This window comes from Amblyomma maculatum, chromosome 7 (assembly GCF_055883805.1).
Source record: "Amblyomma maculatum isolate TAMU_Amacu chromosome 7, ASM5588380v1, whole genome shotgun sequence".
Lineage (NCBI taxonomy): Eukaryota > Metazoa > Arthropoda > Arachnida > Ixodida > Ixodidae > Amblyomma > Amblyomma maculatum.
In genome coordinates, this window is record NC_139350.1 from 112,266,925 (window position 1) to 112,284,643 (window position 17,719).

At 47.0% G+C, this 17,719-nt stretch overlaps 1 protein-coding gene across 1 annotated transcript in view; it reads left to right on the forward strand.

The window, feature by feature from the left end:
* LOC146184437 (aurora kinase C-like) overlaps nucleotides 1-17,719 on the forward strand; it is a 185,972-nt gene that overhangs the window by 120,537 nt on the left and 47,716 nt on the right. Inside the window, exons 3-5 of the mRNA XM_084608535.1 lie at nucleotides 639-762; nucleotides 15,601-15,680; nucleotides 17,279-17,417. Of these exons, the coding sequence (XP_084464661.1) occupies nucleotides 639-762; nucleotides 15,601-15,680; nucleotides 17,279-17,417 (343 nt within the window). The remainder of the gene's footprint in view (nucleotides 1-638; nucleotides 763-15,600; nucleotides 15,681-17,278; nucleotides 17,418-17,719) is intronic.

Here is a 17,719-nt window from a genome sequence, read left to right on the forward strand (position 1 = left end):
AGGCAAAATTGTGGAGAGGTGGGTGGTTCCCGGAACCACGCGCAACTCGTATCCCAAGTTCCGGCACAGGCAACTTAGCCATCGCACTGTCAAGAACCATACATCCGCGCTAGCATCAGTGCTTGCCCTCAGCTGAAGGTTCATCAAGCTGCACAGTTCATTGCAGCCTGTTTTATTTAAAATAATTATTTACTAATAATCAATTGGACCTAAAGTAATTAATTGCCCGGTAAGATGCTGTTTCGTACGAATAAACATTTATTTACTAAGTTAAAATAAAACGATGAATTGGGAGTAATTAATCACTTAAAGTACTACGTATGACTCCAATTTGCATGAATTTAATTCCACAAAATTTAGAAGCATATGACCAAGTAACCAGTGAAATTATCTTGTATCTCTACGTAACTTGCACAGAATGACAGAGTGTGGGTGGGGCTGGATGTCACGAGCCCGACGGGATCATTTTTCCTGCCCGTGTACGTGACTTGAAGATTGTCTTCGAGAAGATATGTGATACTCACATATTCTCGTACCGCTTGGACCTGTGTAGTGGGTTTGTCGTTTAATGCATCTTGTTTGTCTCAGTTAGTGTTTTGTCTCATCATTTAAGTGATACGAACTTTTCTGGATCACAGCCCTGAAGGAGCGGACAAGTGGACCCTGAATGATTATGAGATCGGTCGTCCACTGGGTAAGGGTGGCTTCGGTCATGTCTACCTTGCCCGGGAAAGGATTACTAAATACACAGTGGCACTCAAGGTGGGTATAAAGTAAGCGTTAGGAAAAGTGCGAATAGTTGAGATTATTTGCATTAAATTCATATGATGTTCATTCGTTCCTTAAGACACTTCATTGCTAGTGTATGACTTGCATTACGCTATCGTAGAGCAATGCTGTTACCACGAGTGCTAGCGCCACAGCAATGTACCGTTGAGAGGGAATTTTTCGTCCTTGTCTGATCTGAGTTTGGCGCCTTTTTCTACACACTGCATTGCGTGTGGTCAAAAAGAAGTGGAGAGGATTACAGCAGAAGTGATTATTCAAGGCGCTCTCCAATTAAGCTCGAATCTTGCTGTATTAACCAGATCGACTAAACCGCGAAGTGTATGAAGCTTTCCATATCTGCAAGTGTGGGGCGGATTATGTCAGACAACCCTCCATTCAGATCTTTGAAAGGGAGACCGCCTTTTTGAGCCGACGTTATCGGTGATCACACGTTCCTTTCCAGAAGATGCACTGACAGGGCCGCAGTACTTAGAAGGGGAGGAGGCCAGGCAGACACTGATTGATCTGTGGGTTGTCCGACGTCCAGAGACCACATAACATGGCGGAGTTTGAAGCTGAGCCATCTGGGGAAGTTCCTCTAAGAAGGAGTGAGATGTGAATCGTGCCCGCGATCCGTGGATCCCAAGAGAGACACCCTACAGTTAGATCATATAGCTCGGTACTGCTTGGTCAAATCGGGGCTTTATATCTATGTCTAATGTGGTAGCTTAAGACTGTGTTAATGAGTATGTGCGAGACGCAGAGGTACTTCTTATAGGAATTATTGAATAACCGAGTAGAAAAATGCCTGTGCGCAAACTAGGCATGACGGTAGCTAATTATGATATCTCATCATGCATTTAAAGATGGAGCTTCTGCTTACGGTCTGAAAATTTCGGCTGCTTAAGACCATTTTATTAAGAAGGTGTCACCCTCTGGTGGCTAACTATAGAACAAATATTATGGTGGTATCTGCAGTCGCCTCCGCGAAACAGGGCAAGCGTAGTACAGATCGGCATTTCTGAATTTCTGCATTAAAATTTTAGTGTTTGGTAGTAGCTGACGGTGAAAAAATAATTTTGTTAGCGGCAGCCATGCTAGTTGTTCAGAAATTACCAACGCTGACGATCCTGACGGGGCCAGATAAGCTACCACCGTCGGGCTAAGGAATATGAGCCTGACTACAATTCATATGCAACATTGGGTGGTACAGAGTGATAGCGGCGTTTCATTGACCGGCATGGCAGTGAAGCAACCAATAAAAGCCAGCTTTTGATCTTCTTTTTACCTTTCACAGATATCCAGAGACGCACTAACGTAAAAGTTGTAGCAGTCGAAGCATGTAAATTCAGCTGTTTTATATACTGACAGTTTTAAGAGAAACGCTAATTACGCTACATTTGTTAGGTTCAGAGAGAATGCATATACCTCTGTTCTCTTTTTGAGCAGCTAATAAGTGAATTTCTAACAACTTTACTAAGATTTCCTCTATAAGCAGTGCACAGCTTTTGTTCTCACCAATTATCACTTAATCTATAGGCATCTTTTTGGTGTTGCTTGAACCTTAGTGGTGTGTTAGTTTTTACTGGCTGTTTTCTTCCACAAGTAAGGGGTAGACTGCGTTTACCCAAGGTTAGCTGCACAAATGTACGCTAAAGCACCTACATCCATCAGATTGCACCCAAACAAAAATCGAACGGATATAAGGCATTCATTCTGAAAATAAATTTAATCAACTGTAATAGCATGACCATGACAAGTGCGTGTTTAGATCGTTCTGCGCTTTACCGACATCACTGTCCGATGAGTTTACGATTTCTCGCAACATGACCGCTGCTGTAGGAGCGTGATTTGACCTGGTATATATTCCAACCGTAGCCCCGGGGAAAAGGAGCACTGAGCATGCTTTTTCCCACGACTTGTGCAGCGCCAGTAAGGACGTCACGAAACACAGAGATCCTAGAATGGTTGTATGTGTTGCCAAATTCAAGGAAGCATCGAAGCGCATTTCCAAAAGATTCCTTCCCAAGGCGGAATTTTGCCTTGGGGGCTCTTCCTTAGGAGCCTTTTCATCCGGGGACATTTTCCGGGGCGTTTTGTTTCTCCGCATGTGTTTCTCCCGGGACATTTTTACCTATGCCCTTCAATAGTAATCTTCGAAGTGGAGCCTGCTATCCTGGATTCTTCTTTGAGTATGCTTTAGCTGCTTTCCTCTGATGCTGCCGTCGTGCCTAAATCCGACCAGATAAAAAAAAAAATAGACATAATATTCTCGTGAAATAAGGACCCATCATTACTTGAATAAGTCTCTTTTTTTGAGCGATTATTCTAATCTGTGGCTAAATTCGTTTATTTTAAGGATTGGCCGCTGTCGGCATGACTAGGCTCACATTTATTATCCGTTGTAAAAGCTTGTGAGGTACATGTTGTTAGAAAAGATAAAGTAGCACTATTGCTCTTGGCATCCAATGATTAGTTATCTTTCCCATTAGGTGAAACCTCTATATTGTTGTTTTAATCCTTTAATACTTTTCAAATTTGAGGAGACTGCACTGAAATCATTTTTTTCGCGAGAAATCATCACGTAAACTGTGGCAGCGTATAGAGTCATCTATTTATTTTATAATTTTGTTGAGTCTATTGAGTTTTTCTCTTACCTTACTCCACCAATAAAGCATTGAGAGCACACACAAAACACTGCCAAGAAGAAACACTCGGTTGGTGCTTGACATTCAAGAGGCGCGCTCCAAAAATATAAAGGACAGAGAGGAGATAGAAAGGGGAAGAAAAAAATATTTAAAGGCGTGAAAGAAGGAAAGGTCAGGGGTGGGTTTTATGCAGATCAGGATACAAAATATAAAAATCTCTAAGATAGTGCAATGCCCATTCGTTTTTATGGTAGTAGCTTTACACTGCAAGATGGCGGTTGTTCTCGAGCTAGGTTTCTCGCTTTCAGCAGCTCTTAATACATTAGAGAACGCCACAGAGTTAGTCAACCGGATAACCTTCTGTTCCCATGCTCTTTTTTACTATTCAAGTTGCATTGCATGCAAAACCCTAACAAGTGCATACGCGTTAAGCGTAGCATTGATTGGCGCACCGCTGCTTTCACCGTGTCCGCCCATATCATAGAGGAGGAGTGGCACTACGCGCTCCGAGTGCGAGGCTATTAAAGAGAAAGCTTTTAGCAGCTGTAGTGGCGTCCGTAGAACGTTTTCGGGAGATTGTGCTATTCCACGGGATATCAGTGGGGTGCTGATATATAACGACCGATAGTTCGTGATAATGTTAGTGATGAGAAAGAGGAATAAAGAGAAAGAAATAGAGACTCTCTGCCCCTGTCTCCCTCTTACTACCCCTCCTTTTCCTCTCCTCCATATCTCCTTTTCGTTTTGAGAGAGAGGAGGAGGAAGAGAGACAGCAGAGGGCTAGAAAGAGACTCAATTTTTAAAGAGAGAGATAGTAGAAAGTGAGAGAAATTGAGACAGAGAGTCTCTCTGTCTTTGTTGTGTGAATTATTCGCAATCAAAAGGGCACCTCTGTATCGGCAAATAAGTTAACAAAGCTTCAAGACGAGGAAATATCGCATAGCTTTTGCCAATAAAATAAATCAAGGTACGTACGCGGAAAGGCACAGAAAGACAGGACGTGCTGTAAACTACATCCGCCGGCGCTAGACCCTTATCAAGCAGTGCTTCAGTTTCCCGTCTACAAGATTTCTGTCCATGACCTTTCGACCTTTGAATTGTTGAGGGCTTTCTTTCATAAAATTCTCCCCTCGATCGTCTGAAGTCAACGAGCATGTCTCCTTCATTGCAGGATTGACATGCTATGCTAGATATATTCAAGTCAGCCTTCAGAAAGTGTGGTACTAGCATCTTTCACCACCTTTCCATGTCTGCCTTTTGCGATATTATTCCTTCCACATGAACATTGCGCGTGTCCATGCAGGAAGATTCAAGGCATATCGCAACATAAGAACACTGATAACATTCGCCTACAGATCATAGCTTTCTGCTGCTATGCAATCGCTAACAGGGTGTCTGACATAGGAAACTGTGCTTAAATTTTTCAAGAATACCTTTTTGCATGCTTAAAAAAATCTACAAAGAGTTAAAAAGCAGTGCGTTAACAGGTAATAGGCCCTGCCTTGCTATCGCGCAGCTTGGTAACATTGGTTACAAAGCGCTTCCAAGGTGGCCCTGTACTCACCGTCTACCGGTTGGTATATATTGCCAGGGGGCGCTCGGAGTGAAACCGACGTTGAAGTGAATCGGCTCCGGACTCGCAGGACGTACCTAAACCTTGGATCGTGTATTTCCACCTGTACTGGCTCTGTTAAGGAGGAGGAGAAGGAAGATGAGGAGGAAACGCATAGGGGTTAACCGGTAAAGGAACTGGTTGGCTACCCTGCACTGGGGAAGAGGGGTAGATTGGTATAAAAGTTGTGGGTGAGAGAGGGATGGGTGATGACAGTACAGTTACATCACAGACATGTCACATCGCATCCCTTCACAGTCATATTATGTAACATAAAAAATCATAGCCTTTTGATCAGTCCTGTGCTTTTCATAAAGCGGAGCAGTGCCTGGGAGGTCTTCACCGCCGTGGCCAGGAACCTAGGATCTTAATTTGAGTTAGTGGGCGGCCATCTAGATGCTCCAGCGTACGGCATAGGCACTGTCTTTCCTCGCTGTATATGGGGCACTCACAAAGAATATGGCCCTTAGTCTCTTCGCACCCGCAGTTTGTGCATGCAGGGCTCTTTGCCATACCTACCACAAAAGAATATGAGTTTGTAAATATTACACCAACCCACAGGCGGCACAGCAAAGTTTCTTCATATCGGGGTAGGCCAGGTGGAAGCCGGAGCTTCAAGTCAGGGTCCGGGTATTTTAAGCGGCAGTTCGCAAACTTGTCAGAATTCCACAAGGCGAGCGTGTGTTCCCGCCCAAGTGCGCGAAGCCTGCCCGCTGCGTCTGCCCTGGAAAATGGAATCAACACACAATCATCGCCTTGGTGGGCTGTTCGTGCGACCTCGTCCGCCCGGAAATTGCCCGCTATGCCGCTCTGTCCTGGAAGCCATTGGTAGATGATGTCATGTCCTCCATTTAGAGCATAGTGATGAAGTTGTCGTATTTCCGCGGCGAGTTGCTCATGGGCTCCACGGCGAAGAGCCGCTTTTAAGGCTTGAAGAGCTGCTCTTGAATCTGTGAAAATAGACCATCGCTGAGGGCTTTGCTGACTGATATGACTAATAGCGACACGTAGAGCGGTTAGTTCTGCGGCTGTTGAAGAAGTACGGTGAATTGTCCTAACATTTATTTCTGTAGTAGTTGCGGGTATGACCATGGAGCCTGAAGAACTCACGGCATTCACTGAACCGTCGGTGTAGACGTGCATACGATTTGAATGGTACTCATAAAAGTATTAAAGAGTGATTTGTTTTAGTTCTGTCGGCAATAGCTCGAACTTCTTCCTGATGCCGGGTATTGAAAGAAGCACGTGTGGTTGATGCAGGCTTCAAAGTGGAGAGGACGGTCTAGATGCGGGTGTAAACTGGGACGGCAGAATAGCGCGATGCGCATCAACGGTCTCTGTAAACGATGTACGCGGCCTGGTATATGAAGACTGGCCAATGATGACAGGGAACTCGGGTGATATGTCGGAAATGTCCCCTCAGGGCGTCAAATGTTAGGTAGGTAGATATTGGATGCTCCTGAGCAAACAAAATGGTAGCAGCCGTAGAGGCACATTTCGGCAATCCCAGGCAGGTTCGCAGAGCTTGAGCTTGAACGTCTGTAGAATTCCTAAGTTGATTTTCCTGACATTTCCAAGTGCAGGTAAGCTGTAACGAATATATCCCATACATAATGCATGGTACAGCTGGAGCATTGACCGCACGGACGCTCCCCATGACTTTTCCCCAATAAAGGCAAGTATGTGAGCAACGGCTGCCAGCCTCGCTTTCATAAATGAAATATGGGGAGTCCACAAAAGATTTTTGTTGATGATCACTCCCAGAAAGCGATGGCTGCTTTAGTAGGGTATTGCTTTACTATCAATGCGTACGCTGTAAGGTGACATGTTCTTGCGTGTAAATTGAATTAGCGAACACTTTTCAGTTGATATATGCAGACCTTGCGGTGGAGGTAGGACGCAACTGTACTTGCCGCCTTTTGAAGCCTCGCTCTTACCTGTGGGCGCGTAACTCCTGATGTCCAGATACAGATGTCGTCCGCATATATTGAAAGTTGCACCGACTGTGGTATTAAGTCAACAAGCCCGACAAGAGTAAGATTGAAGAGTGTTGGGCTTAGTACTCCATCCTGTGGTACTCCACGGGAAGCTAAATGAGATGTTGGGCCATCCTCAGTCTGCATAAAGTGAGATCTTTTGGATAAATAAGAGCGTATCCAGCAAAAGGCACGACCGCCGAGCTCGGCAGCTTCCAGAGCGTCCAAAATGGCCTGGTGAGTACCGTTGTCATATGCGCTCTTTATATCCAGGAACAAAGCTGCGGGTAAGCGCTTCAAAATTTTTTGCCGTTTGGAGAGCGTCCACGTCGAAACACTGACATTATATCCGGATATATGCGGTAGTGTTCCAGGTACCACTCAATACCTGTAAGCAGCATTCTTTCCAGTACTTTACCAACGCAACTACTCAGTGCAATTGGACGGTATGATGTCAAATCCAGAGGCGATTTGCCAGGTTTCAGGAGCGGAACTAAACGACTGCACTTCCACTCGTCTGGAACTGTACCCTCACTCCATGATTTGTTGTAATATTCCAAAAGAGCGTGCCTAGCTTCTTGTCCAAAATTTCCAAGCATAGTGTATGTTACACCGTCGGGACCCTGCGAGGATGATCGTCTGCAAGAAGCCAGCGCACGTCAAGTTCTTACACGAAGAAGAGAAGGTCCATTCGTGAATCCCGGGAAGCTGGAACATCGTTGAAATGTAGCGTTGCCGTTGGAGTCAATTGGCCTGCTACCCTAGCGCAGAAATCTTCTGCTACCTCGACCTCACTACGTCTTTGATAGATTGCGACAGATTTGAAATGGTAGAGCTGTTTAGGGGATGTTCGAAGACCACGAACGACATTCCAGATGCGTGATAAAGGCTTGCGGGGATCAAGCGTTTCACAGAATGACCGCCAACGTTTTTCCTGCAGGGCTTGAATTCGGCGCTGAATTTTCTTTTGCAGGCGCCTTGCATCTCTGAGGTCGAGGCGCGACTTCGTGCGTCGGTATCTATGCTCTTCCCTCCGTCGCAATGCTCGCAGGCGCTGTAATCCGTATCAAACTCTGTGTAGGTAGGCACTAGGGTGAATAAAGACGTCGTGTTTATCATGGCCTCCTTAATTTTCTCTCCAATACTTGCAGAGAGGCCTGTTGTGCAAGCATCTTTCATAAGTGCTTGAAATGCCGACCAATCGATGTGGCATATTCATGGGACAGACTTGGACGTGGAAAGCCAGTTAATGATCACATATGTAGGAATGTGGTCACTCCCATGTGTTTCTATATCTGCAAACCATTGGACGTGGTTGGTAAGGCATTATTGAGAAACGAAAGCTAAATCAAGACAGCTGTTGTAAGTTGCCCCTCGAAAAAAGGTCGGTGTACTGTCATTAAGACATTGCAGGTCATGATCAGAGGCGAAGGACTCGTTTTCTTCCCTTGAGGTTCATTCGAACACTTCCCCACATCATGTGGTGAGCGTTAAAGTCTCGTATAATGATCCAAGGGCCAGGTGTAATCGCCATCAAGCCGCTCAATCGTGTGGCGTCAAAATGACTTGATGGCGACATATACGCATCCACAAGTGTAAACGTGAGATTGCGCTTCTTCACTGTCAGGCAAACGTACTGTTTGTCGTTGCTGGGAGTAACCGGATGGATTACATATGTGAGTCCTCGCCGAATATAAATGATGGCCTTGCTGTTTCCCTGGTGCGTTGGAGATGCAAATACCTCGTAGCCTGACAGTCGTAAGATTTTTGGTACATTCGGCTCACAAATCACAAGGATGGGGAAGCGATTTGCATGAACATATTGTCGAATATCTGCAATTCGGGACTGAAGCCCACGGGCTTTCCATTGAAAAATAGAGGCGTCCTTAATGTTTTTTCCAAATGTTAATGCTGGGGGAGCCATTGTGTCTACTACTGTAGAGCCGCTAGAACTGGTGTTAGCGCGTCTAGAACCTGTAGCGCTTTCTGTGCTGCTGGTGTGTGCAGACTAGATAGCACAGCGCGGATTGCATTCATCATGGACGTGAGAATGGCAATTACCTTAGATCTTGGCCACGTTCCACATCATGACTTTTCTCTAGCTCGGCAGTAGGTGCAGGAGATTCGGTTCGCAGCAAGATTCCTGGCCCAGCGGACGTGGAAAGTTTTGGTAGCGGTGGTCAATTAACGTCTGAGGCACCACTTCCAGATTCACCACCCGTCGAGGTCCCTTGATTTAAAACTGCAGGAATAGGAGTAAGACAAGTTGCGGGAGTGCTCGAGGACTTGCTATCAAAATTAATTGCTTTCTTAGATGATCTTCGGCGAAGCGAACGATGCCGTCACACTTTAGCAGCGGCCTCTCTGTGTGTAGATTGATCATGCAACATTTGCTTCAGCACCGCCTGTTCTGTCTTTAAGCGGGGGCAGTCCTTTGAGGAGGAGTCATGAGGGCCGTGGCAGCTGGCGCACTTCAGAACAATCGCGCGGCAAATGTTGCCGCTATGCGACTCGAAGCATCTAGGACACACGATAGAATGTTTGCAGACCGCACTTACGTGCCCGATCTTCATACACTTTCTGCTGCGAAGTGGCTTGGGCACGAAAGGCCGGACCGGGCGTCGGAAATGTCCAACCTTCACATGCGATGGTATGCAGTCTCCCTTGAAAGTGAGCTTGATGCATTTCGATCTCCCGAGGCGCTGCACTTACAGTATGGAGATGCTATTTGATGCTGGTTTGATTAAGACTGGTAGACCGGTGTCAGCGATGGCCTCGTCAACATTGTAGATGACGCCGGCTATAGTGCCACTGTCCTGAAGAATATGGGAGCGCACACTGATGTCGCCGAGTTTGTTGATGGTGGTCAATCTCTCCAATGCGCTCCGCTCCATGACATCAATGACAATTATGTTTTTGTAAGGATTAACTCTAACGTCTTTAATCTTTCCATGGACGAGGCTTGCAAGGAACACAGACATGACTTGCCTGTTGAGTTGCTTCATATTGTCTGTTGGCGTCTCTGGCACAAACAAGACAGTGTGTGTCGGAGGGCCTCGCGTAGTGATGGCCCTGGACGTGCTTGATGAGGACGAATCTTGTCGATGGTGTAGTCTTCGCTTTTCTTTCTTGCTAAGCACCTGCACGAAACCATCGTCATCGGCAGAAGAGTCATCATTAGCATGCGAGTACAGCACGGTGGCCTGGCTGTTTGCGTCACTCAAGTTGTAGAGGTGCTTCCTCTGGGCGACCGCTGCCGACGCACCGGGTTCCACAGGAGGCCCATGAGTGTCCACTTGCATCGCGGTGCGGAAACGGGAGCGGCACCTCCCGGTTATGTCACAAATTCCAAAAAACAACGGATACTGGGACACAGCGTTCTGGTAAAGAACACCTTCTTCTTTTTGGCTCTGTTAACCTAGCCACAGTCGCCAACACCATGACAAATCTGGTGGAGGTGCGGGGTATTGGAAGGCTGGAAAACCTCATCTTCGAGCATTTCCTTAACTGGTGACCTAATATCTTCGAGCTCGGTCGAAGAGACGTGGTAGGGATGCTGGTGGATTGGGCGCACATTATCGAACTTCACGATCTGGTGCTTGGCGATGGGAGTTTGATTCACTTTTGACGACGATGCAAAACACTCTTTGAATTCGAGTAACAATGAAAACAGCTGGTCACATTTCAGCGGATGATGGACAATGTCCTCGCCGGCCTTAAATGTCAGAGTTGTCTAGTCTACCTAGATGACGTGGTGATCTTCGCGGAATCATTTGCACATCTTAAGCGCCTGCTGTCAGTACTCGAAGCCCTTCGATCCGCTAACTTGGCACTTAAGCCACAGAAATGCCACTTTGGCTACCGAGAACTTAAATTTCTCGGCCATGTCGTCAGCGCCGCCGGCATGAAGCCCGACCCTGACAAGATTGCTGCTCTTGCGGAATTTCTGATTCCACGTGTGTCACCCGTTAATAATTAGGGGGTGTTATTAACGATGCGCCCTTAACGGTGCGCACACTCCCAGACACCCTTAGAGTGAGTGGGGGTAGCTGTTCCGGTCGCGAAGGAGATGCCCTCGACCTGCGTGGCAAGCTCAGCCGGAATCTAACTACCTAGTAGTGACAGAAGGGGGTGGTCGTTTGGTGCCCAGCTGTCGCCGGTTCAAACCAGAGTAAGGATTGGAGTCAGAAGTAACAAACAAAACACAATTTATGTAGAGCAAGAGACGATACAAATGAATACACAAGATCACTTGAAATACATCAGACGAGAGGTTCACAGAATACAAACGCTAAGCATGCAACCACAATGATTCAATACCACAGAGGCTTTGCAACGGATGAAACACGAGAGAGTTACATAAACAAACACCAAATTGTTCACTGGGCACTGTTGCAGTCCGACGCCTCAAGAGTCACGATGTGGCCGCCATACGAGACGAGCGCCGCTCCCTTGGAGGTCCGTGGGCTTGCCAGCAGCGGGTGATCCCCGGTAGTCCAGCCGAAGCACAGGCGAGCACGTCGCAAAACACTGACGAACTGACTGACTGACTCACAAGCAGCGCGGTCTCTTTAAATAGGGCGCGCCGCGTCTGTCTGTTAGCACGCACCAAAACCAGCGCGCACACACACTTAGCTTCGCTGGTTATAGCGCTCCCTCTTCCTCCCGTCGAGCCGCGCGTCGTCATTGGCTAGGTCCCATAGAAGATTCTGGAATTTTCTTGTGGATTCCAGTCCGATGAACCACCGTCCTCCCCGGGCAATGGGAAAGAGGGTGACGGCAACGCGTACATAGCTACGCACTCTCCCGTGCGGGGAAGGGGGCTTTTCTCTACATGCTTTCCACGCGACGCCGCGCGGGCCTCACGCCGTGCCGGCTTGATGAAAATGTGCGCCGATTTCGTGACAACGTGACAAGAAAGCTGTTCGCCGATTTATCGGCTTGTGCAGTTACTACCGGCGTTTTATCGACAACTTCGCTGATCTCGCTGAGCCATTGACTCGACTCACCCGGGGAGACACCAAGAAGCTGCTTTTGTCGAGCTGCGTCTCCGTCTCCAATCGCCGCCTATTTTAGGCCATTTCGATGAGCATGGGGAGACAGAAATACACACCGACGCCAGTAACATTGCCCATGGGGCGGTTCTCGTGCAACGTCAAGAGGGTGCGGAACGAGTCGTCGCCTATGCCAGCCGCACTTTATCCCGCGCCGAGACAAACTATTCAACTACTGAAAAGGAATGCCTCGCCATTATTTGGGCTGCTGCGAAATTTCACCCCTACCTTTATGGTCGTCCATTTAAAGTGGTCACTGACCACCATTCTTTCTATTGGCTGGTCAATCTGCGTGACCAATGCGGCCCCCTGGCGCGATGGAGCCTTCGACTACACGAGTTCGATCTCGCTATTGTTTATAAGTCCGGGCATAAGAATGAAGATGCTGACACGCTCTCCCATGCGCTTGTCGAGCTCGCTTCACCAGACACGGATGACGCTGGCAGTTGCTTCCGAGCTGTTGATGCTTCAGATATGTCTCATCAGCAGCGTGCCAATCCAGATTTACGAGCACTGATTGATTATTTAGAAGGTCAGCCAGCCACCATACCTAAGTGGTTATCTCGGAGCCTCTCAACTTTCTGCCTAGAGGTGGTGTGCTTTATAAGCACAACTCTAGATCGGAGTCGAGAACCTACCTCCTCGTGGTACTCATAGCTCTAAGAGAGGAAATCGTTTCCGCGTGGCACGATGAACCAACATCTAGCCACTTGGGCTATTCTCGCACACTTGCTAGGATACGGCAGACATTCTATTGGCCCAACCTTGCAACTGTTGCTAAAGCGCTATGTCAGGAGCTGTCGGCAATGTCAGCGTCGGAAGGTTCCGCAATCAAAGCCTGCAGGCCTCCTCATGCCCATAATACCACCACGACCACCGTTTGATCAAGTCGGCATGGACCTTCTCGGTCTTTTCCCTCGGTCCTCTGGTGACAACCGTTGGATAATCATCGCCACAGACTATCTGACTCGCTATGCCGAGACCAAAGCGTTACCTAGTGGTACAGCGCCTGAAGTTGCCCATTTCTTTGTACACCAGATTATACTACGGCACGGTGCTCCTACCTGTATTATTACTAATAGAGGGACTGCCTTTACTTCAAAAATGATGGCCGAAGTCTTTCATCTCAGCGGTACGGCGCATCGAAAAGCTACTGCTTACCATCCTCAGACCAATGGCCTGACGGATAGGCTTAATAAGACCATCGCGGATATGCTGGCGATGTACGTCGACGTCCAGCACAAGACTTGGAATGCGATCGTACCATATCTGACGTTCGCATACAATACGCAGTCCAAGAGACTACACGTTTTACGCCGTTTCCCCTTGTTTACGGCAGGGAGGTTCGGACGATGCTGGACGCAATGCTTCCATGCCAAAGAGATACCGGACTTTGTTCTGACGCCGAGCAGTTTGTTCTGACGCTGAGCAAGCACGCCAACTAGCACGCGTCCACACAACCCAGCAACAGGACAGGGATTCACACCGGTACAACCTCCGCCACAGACATCATCATCATCATCATCAGTCTGATTATACCCACTGCAGGGCGAAGGCCTCTCCCATATTTCTCCACTTAACCCGGTTCTGTGCTAGCTGCATCCACTTGACCCCTGCGAACTTCTTAATCTCATCCGCCCACCTAACTTTCTGCCGTCCCCTGCTACGTTTTCCTTCCCTTGGAATCCAGTTTGTTACCCTCAGCGACTATCGGTTATCCTCTCTTCGCACTACATGTCCTGCCCATGTCCATTTCTTCTTTTTAATTTCCACTAGAATGTCGGTAACTTGAGTTATTTCTCTGACCCACTCTGCACGCTTTCTATCTCTTAATGTTACCCCTACCATTTTTCGTTCCATAGCTCTCTGGGTTGTCCTCAACTTAAGTAGAACTCTCTTGGTTAGCCTCCACGTTTCAGCCCCATAGGTGAGTACAGGCAAGATGCAACTGTTGTATACTTTCCTCTTGAGCAATACCGGTAAGCTGCTAGTCATAATCTGCGAGTGCTTGCCAAATGCGCTCCATCCCAATCTTATTCTTGTTATACGTACCAATGGATGTACGTACCGCGTACGACGTCCATTGGTCCGTCTCGCTGACTGACGGGAGAAGGATGGGTGTCTTTCCTCTTGAGCAATACCGGTAAGCTGCTAGTCATAATCTGCGAGTGCTTGCCAAATGCGCTCCATCCCAATCTTATTCTTGTTATTTCCTTTTCATGGTCTAGATCTGCGGTTACTTCCTGTCCTAAGTAGACATATTCGCTTACTACTTCCAGTATTTCGCCACAGACAAGCTTCATACAACACCGGGGACCAGGTGTGGGTGTGGACTCCTGTTCGACGCCGCAGCCTTTCAGACAAGCCAATTTGCCGCTACTTCGGATCGTATATAAAATCATGCGACGCATCAGTAGCGTCAATTACGAGGTGCTCCCGGATGGATCAGAGCACACAGGCCGTCGGCTACCTCGTCCAGAGACAGTTCATGTCTTACGATTGAAGCCGTACTTTGCACGGTGACTGACAAACTACATCTACAAACTTTTTTTTTTTGGGGGGGGTTGCTTTTGTACGCTTGTGTGCACGTATTACTGGGTGCGTTACGCTTAAAGGGCCACTGTCCAGGGAAGGCCCTTTTAAGCAAAGGAGCCCAGTGTTTCGATCAGGTACCGGAGATAGTCTGTGGAAAATGCTACAGTGACACGCGCGCCGCAAAGCATAGAAAATACAATTCAAAGCTCTCTCATGCTCTCCTTTGGGAAGCCAGCTTCCCCGTTTCCTGCGCTGGCCCGACGGGCCACAGTAATGACGTAGGTACCGCGTACGACGTCCATTGGTCCGTCTCGCTGACTGACGGGAGAAGGATGGGTGTCTACCGCTCGCTGCGCGCTTTTCCCTCGCCACGGCCATACTGAATCCAGCGACGCGCGCTCCCTCGGTCGTTTTTTCTTTCGCGCTCGCGGGGTGCTACGCCTCACCTCCCGCCAAACGCGGAGGAGGAAGGGGAATTTGTCTTGCGGAGGCTAGACGACCTCGGGCAGGAGAGTGAAACACCTTTCGGAGGGAAAGGAAGGAGAGAAGCATGACAGAATCGGGTGATTGCGGTGTCTGTAACTGCGTTATTAGTTACTCTTTTCAAAAACATTTTGCGGCCTTGCGTTCTAGGGGCGAAGTCTCGCAGTCACCGCGGAAGAAAATATTTTCGACCGGAGGGTGGACAGTGGGCCTTTAAGGAGGGAGGAATTCCAGGGGGCGCTCGGAGTGAAAACGACGTTGAAGTGAATCGGCTCCGGACTCGCAGGATGTGCCTAAACCTTGGACCATGTAATTCCACCTCTACCGGCTCTGTTAACCTAGCCCCAGTCGCCAACAGTGTGAAAATATGCTTTTCTCTGTTTTTTTGCGGACTATCCCGAGGTGAAATGCTCAGAATGAATGCTTTACCACTCCTTGTGTAAGCAAAGCCTCTTTTTCTTGTCCTCCTCTAATCCAGATCATCTTGTATTGTTAAAAAATAATCAGTAACGTTGTGCGTGCAGGTGCTCTCAAAGGCAAAGCTGCAGGAGGCTGGCATGGAGCTCCAAGTGATTAGAGAAATAAAGATACAGTCGCAGCTCAGGTAAGCTCGCCCTATTTCTTATCTGCACAGACACGAATGCAGCTTGTAGCCTACTGCATCGCACTACAAGCCTGCTCAAGGTTGACGCCAATCTGTGATTTTAGCGCATCCATGTGTTCGTGTAGTTCTCATTCTTTTCTTTCGGCACGTGCTTATTACTTGAAACTTTCTATTGACATCTGACGGTCTTGTTCATCTGCCAATATATAACATGTTTCTGCGTGTGACAGTTTGCAAACTGGTGTAAGTTCTCCTACCACTGCCTTTTCAGTCTGAATTGTTTCCACAGTGAAAGTCTAGGCACGCAAAGTTTGGTTCGAAGTCCGCCAGACAGGAAATGAAAACTACAGCTTCGCGACAAAAAAATATTAAATCACGCTCATACTGAAAACCATTCCACCACCCAAGTTGCGCATGCGTTGTCTTTGACAACGCTTCTTTCAGTTAGCCAGGGTTGGAAATCCTTATCATGCATTATACGTTGGTTCTTCCAGGCACCTGCATCAATAGCAAAACAATTGATGCGTGTCGGACGTGCAATGGTGGATCAGGGGTGTTACTACGTTTGATCTTGTCCGGTTCATTGGCGGGGCTATCTACTGATTGTTAATCTGAAGGGAAATATCACAAACTAAGCGTTTGAAAAAGTGCATGAAACAGGCGTTTGCAGGAATCTTAATATGAATATTAGAGGCATGTGACTGTAACTGTCGCAGAAACTAAGTTTACCACGACAGGTTGTATGTCGTCATAGAGTGCTTTAATTACAGTGCATGTAGAATTAGACAACAATATCTCTCACTGAGAAAGCAATGTTGGCTTTATCCACTTAGTGCTGTTGTTTCTTTACCGGTTTTTATAGCTTAAGTTCATAGGTAAGAAATGAAACCAATTTGAGAACACGGCTGTAAGTTAAATGAATTGGCTCTTGAGAAATGAAAGAGAGCGCAATCATATAGATCGGGCAATTTTTCGTTAGTTATGAATACTGATTTTTTTTTCTCTGCATTTGTTTTTAAACGCGCGGTTTCGAGCATTTGATCTCATCTAGGTTAATCTGAACGGCAGAAGAGTTAAATTATAGCGCAGATGCGATATAAATCATTACATTCTGAAGCCGACGAGAATTCGGCACCTGACAGCAGTGGGCCTTTCGTCGAACAACTCACCTTCGTACGTACATTGCTTGGACGCAAGGGCCTTATCATCGATCTCTGTTCAGCTTTATTAGAACAGCCAACCTTTTTTTCTTTCATTTGTTACCCCTTTAATTTTTTTTTACATATTCCTTTATACCCTGAGGCAATAAACAAAAAAAAAACGTTTCAGCATTGATTAATGATCCCGAATAATGTGTGGTAACAGCAGTTCTTTTTAGTTTTCTAACTATTATTTTTTCTCCGGATTCATCAACATCAACTTCGTCGTATTATTTATTAGAAGCACACCGATTGTATTCGCAGTCTTGTGCGGAAAAGTTTTTCTTTGTGATATTGCTACGACTGTACATATTTGTTACTGCTTTAAATGCGTTTTTTAGGAATGATCAGACGTTATAAATTACTTGGTCAGCGAAGACTTTATCCGTACCCTCACAGGCACCCGAACATCTTGTGCTTATACAACTGGTTTCATGATAAAGAATGCATCTACCTCAGTTTGGAGTACGCTCCTCAGGGAGCAGTACATGCCCTCTTGTGGAAGGAGGGTCGATTCAACGACCAGAGAGCAGCGACTGTGAGTACTGTGTCTTGTGCTCACCACCTTGCGATCACGCTAAATTCCCCCACCGCTGCTCTCAGCCATGCCACTTACCCGCCGCACTCATCTGCGCGGCAAAGGCAATAATCCGCAGGGCAAAAATACCCAGGAGAATCTCAATGGCTAGTTAATGAGGAAGGATGGCTGTGCGGGAATAATCTGTTGTATGTTTAAGAAAATGTGAAGGAAATGCCTATTGCAAAACGACTTTTTAGACTCCGTTGTGAAAACTTAGATAAACATTTTAAAAGAAGCCAATGACAATCTGATAAATAGGT